The sequence below is a fragment of the Nerophis lumbriciformis genome, linkage group LG27 (assembly GCF_033978685.3).
Source record: "Nerophis lumbriciformis linkage group LG27, RoL_Nlum_v2.1, whole genome shotgun sequence".
Classification (NCBI taxonomy): domain Eukaryota; kingdom Metazoa; phylum Chordata; class Actinopteri; order Syngnathiformes; family Syngnathidae; genus Nerophis; species Nerophis lumbriciformis.
The window spans coordinates 12827501-12835280 of NC_084574.2; the positions used below are offsets into that span (position 1 = coordinate 12827501).

Genomic DNA, 7780 nt, shown 5'->3' on the forward strand with positions numbered 1-7780 from the left:
TATTTGACGTAAAAAATGTAAATACTCTATATAGTGTTTTTATTCTTGAATCAGTTACTATAAACATATTTGACGTTAAAGACTATATATATTGTTTATATTCTTGAATCGGTTACTATAAACATATTTGACGTAAAAACAATTTAAATACTCTATATAATATTTTTATTCTTGAATCGGTTACTATAAACATATTTGACGTTAAAGACTATATATATTGTTTTTATTCTTGAATCGGTTACTATAAACATATTTGACATTAAAGACTATATATATTGTTTTTATTCTTGAATCGGTTACTATAAACATATTTGACATAAAAAAAATTAAATACTCTATATAGTGTTTTTATTCTTAAATCGGTTACTATAAACATATTTGACGATAAAGACTATATATATATTGTTTTTATTCTTGAATCGGTTACTATAAACATATTTGACGTTAAAGACTATATATATTGTTTTTATTCTTGAATCGGTTACTATAAACATATTTGACATTAAAGACTATATATATTGTTTTTATTCTTGAATCGGTTACTATAAACATATTTGACGTAAAACATTTTTAAATTTTCTAGTGTTTTTATTCTTGAATCGGTTACGATAAACATATTTGACGTTAAAAAAAGTTTAAATACTCTATATAGTGTTTTTATTCTTGAATCGGTTACTATAAACATATTTGACGTTAAAGACTATATATATTGTTTTTATTCTTGAATCGGTTACTATAAACATATTTGACGTAAAAAGTGTTTAAATACTCTATATAGTGTTTTTATTCTTGAATCGGTTACTATAAACATATTTGACGTTAAAGACTATACATATTGTTTTTATTCTTGAAACGGTTACTATAAACATATTTGACGTAAAAAAAAAAAGAATACTCTATATAGTGTTTTTTATTCTTGAATCAGTTACTATAAACATATTTGACGTTAAAGACTATATATATTGTTTTTATTCTTGAATCGGTTACTATAAACATATTTGACGTAAAAAAAATGTTTAAATACTCTATATAGTGTTTTTATTCTTGAATCAGTTACTATAAACATATTTGACGTTAAAGACTATATATATTGTTTTTATTCTTGAATCGGTTACTATAAACATATTTGACGTAAAAAAAATGTTTAAATACTCTATATAGTGTTTTTATTCTTGAATCAGTTACTATAAACATATTTGACGTTAAAGACTATACATAGTGTTTTTATTCTTGAATCAGTTACTATGAACATATTTGATGTTAAAAAATTTAAATACTATATATAGTGTTTTTATTCATGAATCAGTTACTATAAACATATTTGACGTTAAAAATGTTATACTGTATACAGTGTTTTTGTTCTTGAATCAGTTACTACAAAAAAAAATTTGACGTTAAAAATGTCAAATACTCTATATATTGTTGTTATTCTTTATTCAGTTACTATGAACATATTTGATGTTAAATACTCTATATAGACATGAATCAATTACTATAAACATATTTGACGTTAAAGATGTTAAATACTCTATATAGTGTTTTTATTCTTGAATCAGTTACTATAAACATATTTGACGTTAAAGATGTTAAATACTTTATATAGTGTTTTTATTCTTGAATCAGTTACTATAAACATATTTGACGTTCAAAATGTTATCGAATGTAATAACGTATGAAATTACAAAATGAAAGATAACGTCAAAGTTACGTGCTGAGTAACTGAGTTACTAACTCAATTACTTTTTGGGTAAAGTAATTTTTCATTTGTAACTGTAACTAGTTACTTTTTTAAGGTAAGATGACCAACACAGTTAGTTTCAGTTTATTTGGAACATGCATGCAATACATCTACAATGTAATGCATCACATATTTCCAGTTGTTTCACCACAGCATGTGTGAAAAGGTGTAGGAAGAAGCAGAACTTATTTAATCCTACTCCTTTTCATAACATAGCAAGCGGATCAATGAAGTACTAACGTATTTTTTGGACTATAAGGTGCACTTAAAATACTTTCATTTTCTCAAAAATCAACAGGGCGCCTTATAACCCTGTGCGCCTAATGTACGGCATAATTCTGGTCGTGCTTACTGACCTTGAAGCAATTTTATTTGGTACATGGTGTAATGATAAGTGTGACTAGTAGATGGCAGTCACACATGAGAGATACATGTACACGGCAATATGATGGCAGTAAACAACACCAAAAGTTTAAATGTTCCATTGAGAATATAGAACATTACACACAGCGCTCTAAAATCTGTCAGAATTTTTTTAGTATGACTTTGGTAAACTATGAAGCCACACCGCTTGATGGATTGCGGGCACATTAAACATACCAGTATTATTATGGTGTGTGTATAAAGACCGCAAAATGGCACCTACTGTATTAGCGGGCATTATCTGGAGTTTTATTTCGCAATATTATGCAAAACCAACTTTTCTTACCTTCTGGTACCTGCTGATCTGTAATTGGGATCTGCATAAGTCCTGAAAATGTGCGCATATCCGCCATTGTAGTCCATGCCAATACCGTAGTCATAAGCTTCTTCTGTGGCATTCATCTTCCGCTGTTGCCATTTCTAATATCCATCCATCTTCTTCCGCTTATCCGAGGTTGGGTCGCGGGGGCAGCAGCCTAAGCAGGGAAGCCCAGACTTCCCTCTCCCCAGCCATTTCGTCCAGCTCCTCCCGGGGGATCCCGAGGCGTTCCCAGGCCAGCCGGGAGACATAGTCTTCCCAAAGCGTCCTGGGTCTTCCCCGTGGCCTCCTACCGGTCGGACGTGCCCTAAACACCTTCCTAGGGAGGCGTTCGGGTGGCATCCTGACCAGATGCCCGAACCACCTCATCTGGCTCCTGTCGATGTGGAGGAGCAGCGGCTTTACTTTGAGCTCCCCCCGGATGGCAGAGCTTCTCACCCTATCTCTAAGGGAGAGCCCCGCCACCCGGCGGAGGAAACTCATTTCGGCCGCTTGTACCCGTGATCTTGTCCTTTCGGTCATAACCCAAAGCTCATGACCATAGGTGAGGATGGGAACGTAGATCGACCGGTAAATTGAGAGCTAAATAATATTATTTGATATTTTACGGTAATGTGTTAATAATTTCACACATAAGTCGCTCCTGAGTATAAGTCGCACCCCTGGCCAAACTATGAAAAAAAACTGCGACTTATAGTCCGAAAAATACGGTAGCTCCATCTTTTGACACTTTTTCCACTCCCGTCCTTCCACGCTACACCGCTACAACAAAGATGACGGGGAGAAGACGCCGTCGAAGGTGAGCCATGTAAATAAGACCGCCCACAAAACGGCGCATCCTGGCGAGACGGTCAGAAAGCTACTTGAAGATGATCTGTAAAACATAATTTATGTAACATGTTGACCAAATAACCACCATTACATGTTATGTAGACCACAAGGAAGTGTTTTACATTTAGAAAAAAATCATAATATGACCCCTTTGGTGCGCCATTTGTATGAAATAAGACCTGAATAGACCGCTCATCGGCAGTGCGCCTTTCCCTATGGTCCGGAAAATACGGTAATCTAATAAAAGTACATCATCTGTGTCAGGTTCAAACACTTATGACATCTATTAAACAAGACAAGAGGCAAAGAATCAAACAGAGGCAGAATTCAATTTGGACTCAATATTGAGGAGAAAACGTGTCGACCTGTGACCTCTTACAGCATACTTGCCAACCTTGAGACCTACGATTTCGGGAGGTGGGGGTGGGGGGGTGCGTGGTCGGGGGTGGCGGCATGGTTAAGAGGGGAGGAGTATATAGTATATAGTGGCCCCACTATGGACTGGACTCTTACTATTATGTTGGATCCACTATGGACTGGACTCTCACAATATTATGTCAGACCCACTCGACATCCATTGCTTTCGGTCTCCCCTAGAGGGGGGGGGGGTTACCCACATATGCGGTCCTCTCCAAGGTTTCTCATAGTCATTCACATCGACGTCCCACTGCGGTGAGTTTTTCCTTGCCCTTATGTGGGCTCTGTACCGAGGATGTCGTGGCTTGTGCAGCCCTTTGAGACACTTGTGATTTAGGGCTATATAAATAAACATTGATTGATTGATTGATTGATATTTACAGCTAGAATTCACCAAGTCAAGTATTTCATATATATATATATATATATATATATATATATATATATATACATAAGACATACTTGACTTTCAGTGAATTCTAGCTACATATATATATATATTTATTATATATATATATACATATATATATATAAATAAGAGAAATACTTGAATTTCAGTGTTCATTTATTTACACATATACACACACACAACACTCATCTACTCATTGTTGAGTTAAGGGTTGAATTGTCCATCCGTGTTCTATTCTCTGTCACTATTTTTCTAACCATGCTGAACACCCTCTCTGATGATGCATTCTGCTTCGTCTCCTTGTTGTGTGCGCAGTTGTGCACTGCACTCTCTAAAAGCCGTAGATGTTAATGTCACATATGCATGTACAGTAGATGACAGTATTGCCCTGTTTAAGAGTGTCACAACATTGCTGTTTACGGCAGACAAACTGCTTTATGGTAGACGAAAACGTGACTGCTGTTGTTGTGTGTTGTTGCCGCGCTGGGAGGAAGTTAATGAAACTGCCTAACAATAAACACACATAAGAAACTAAGAACTCACCCTCGATCATTCTACAGTTATAACGTGATTGGGCTGGCACACTGTTTATATTGTGGGAAAGTGGCTGTCGACACGTCACTCAGGTCCGCCTGAATTTCGGGAGATTTTCGGGAGACAATTTGTCCCGGGAGGTTTTCGGGAGAAGCGCTGAATTTCGGGAGTCTCCCGGAAAATCCGGGAGGGTTGGCAAGTATGTCTTACAGTGTCACCCACGCTCTGCCAAAAGATTGCACTCCTCCTTCTCTATTTGACTTTCTCCCCCCACCTGACCACAGCTGCTTCCAGAGGGAAGTGGGTCGTAAACAGCGTTGCCTTTGGTTACCGAACAGTTCGAAAGAAGAGGTCGTAAAATAGTTCAAAAAGAGTTCGTCTGGAAATTGGGCAGATCCTGCCATCTGTCCACTTTGAAGTCACAGTGGAGTTTTACGAGCCTCCTTCCTGGTAGGCCCCAAAGACGCCTCCCGTCTCCCTGCCAGGAACTTGATAATTTAGAAACAATTATTCTAACAATCTGTGTGCAGCAGCGTTGTCTGCTCTGTGTTTTTTCAAAGTTGTTTCTGTGTGTGTTCTCCTTACAGTGCGGCAAAGGAGCGGAGAACTTCGACAAGTTCTTCACGCGCACACAGCCCCAGCTGACACCCCCTGACGAGCTGGTGATCGCCAACATCGACCAGGCCGAGTTCGCGGGCTTCTCCTTCATCAACCCACAGTTTGTACACCCGTCGTTCAGCCCCAGCGCGTGAGAAAGACGGCCCGAGCGCCCCCTTTTCACCCCCCGCTGTGTGAAGGGTCTCCTCTACTCACTGCCACCATTAAAACTCACCACCTAACACCCGACCACCACTCGACATGACAACACTTGATGTTTCTAACCCTAGGGCATGCTTATTTGTTCTCTATGCTATATTTTGCAGTCTCGGTTAGGTTCATTCTTGGCCGCCGCAAGAAGGCTTTCGATTATTCCTGAGCATGTACTGTGTACAACCACGTCCTTTCTAACGAAGCTTTACCAAAACTGGACGCTGCCAGAAGGAATATTGTTTATCTATGCCAGTAAATGATGAAAGTAAAGGAATGTATCAATTATAGGAGAAGAAAAACAACAGTTTTTTTAAAGGAATGGACTCTTTTTGAAAAAGATGCATGAACATCTCTCGCTTGGTTCTCATGAAGGATGTGGAGATAGCTTAGCCAAATACTGTATGAAGGAGAGGTGGTGCAATGTTCCCCTGGATCATGTTTACTTCGTTTCTCTCTGCCAATCATATTTTTTGCATTATTTGACGCTCGACATAATCATCTCCCGTTGAAATGAAGCGCAAACTCGTATTTTAATATCAGAAGCGGTGGCGCCTGTAAAGAAAAAAAAAAGGCTATTAAAGTTGGCCTGTTTGTTCCAAGCTACGTTACTTGACTTGATATCTGAGGATCGTAGTTGCTAGGAGACGTACGGCCGTGCTCGGTTACGACTCGTAGGACAGAGAGACAGAATTTTAGAAGTTAATGCTAAAAGTTTACAGTGTGTTGTGTTGCCAAGTGTTTTAGTCCCATCATAATGTGCTAACGGTGTACAATATGCTTGCTGTTTACGACGTACAGCAGGGAAGGGATTCATATGGCCCCATTCCTGGGTGGATCTCGCGTGAGAGGAAGGGGGGTGGGGGGTTACTGTATTTATATAGAGCGCACCTGTATATAGGCCGCACCCACTAAATTTTACAGCAAAAAATAGTTTTCCAGATATTAGCCGCACCGGACTATAAGTCGCAAAATAAGTTATTTACACAGAAAGATTCTGTCAATGTTTCCAAACGGCTGATCAAACAAAACCTAAGTCAGGGGTCGGCAACCCAAAATGTTGAAAGAGCCATATTGGACCAAAAATTAAAAAAAAAAATTTGTCTAGAGTCGCAAATAATTAAAAGTTATATTACATACAGATAGTGTCATTAGATATAAATTGAATTAAGAGGACTTAAAGGAAGCTAAATGAGCTCAAATATAGCTACAAATGAGGCATAATGATGCAATATGTACATATTGCTAGCCTAAATAGCATGTTAGCATCGATTAGCTTGCAGTCATGCAGTGACCAAACATGTCTGATTAGCACTACACACAAGTCAATAACAATCAACAAAACTCACCTTTGTGCATTCATGCACAACGTTAAAAGTTTGGTGGACAAAATGAGACGGAAAAAGGAGAGGCATAAAACACGTCTTAGAAAGTCGCAGATAGTTATACGTGTAAACAAACTACGGTGCGTTCAAGGACCGCCAAAATTAGTATGACAAAACGGCGCTCGCCAAATATTTGAATCAGTGAAGCATGTTTAATATAAACAGCGTGCTTTATAACAATTAGGGAGGTTTGTGTCATGTTTGTCCTCCTACAGAAACCATATTAAAACAAAAAATATATTTTTTCCCCCTCATCTTTTTCCATTTTTCATACATTTTTGAAAAAGCTCCAGAGAGCCACTAGGGCGGCGCTAAAGAGCCGCGGGTTGCCGACCCCAGACCTAAGTTAATAATACTAACGCAGACACTTGTAAATGTGTTAGCATATTCGCGAGTGCTAACGACGCTAGCGTCATTACAATAGCACGTACAAATATGCATGAAAACACTCCTACAGATGTCACATATGGGACGGTGTAAGGAAGCATTAACAGTTTTGGTTATATTGTAAAACTCACTGTGAATGAAGTATCCATACGAGTAGTAATGCTATGGATGGCTAGTAGACTGAACGGCACTCTACTTCCGGTTGAAAGCACTAAAAATGGAAGGACGCTGCAGCACCTTGCAGTGAGCGTACCCTTCCAAAAGATGGCACCGTAGCACAAACAATAAAACATTTTCTCAGTGTATTTGCTCGTTTAGTTTTTTTTAAACTATTTTTATTATGTCTGTCAGCAAAGAAAAATCCATAAATTAGCCACACCGTTTTATAAGCCGCAGGGTTCAAAGCGTAGGAAATAAATCGCGTCTTACAGTGCGGAAATTACGGGAATAATTTTGCAATGACGTCTGCTGAAAATGATGGAAAGTGCCACTCTATGTAGAATCGGACTGTGGTCAAATTAGAGTTGCCA

At 38.2% G+C, this 7780-nt stretch overlaps 1 protein-coding gene across 1 annotated transcript in view; it reads left to right on the forward strand.

Moving 5' to 3' along the window:
* Nucleotides 1-7555, forward strand: part of prkcaa (protein kinase C, alpha, a) — a 407487-nt gene extending 399932 nt beyond the window's left edge. Inside the window, exon 17 of the mRNA XM_061922863.2 lies at nucleotides 5259-7555. Coding sequence (XP_061778847.1) covers nucleotides 5259-5423 — 165 coding nt within the window. The 3' untranslated portion in view covers nucleotides 5424-7555. The remainder of the gene's footprint in view (nucleotides 1-5258) is intronic.
* The last annotated feature ends 225 nt before the right edge of the window (nucleotides 7556-7780 follow it).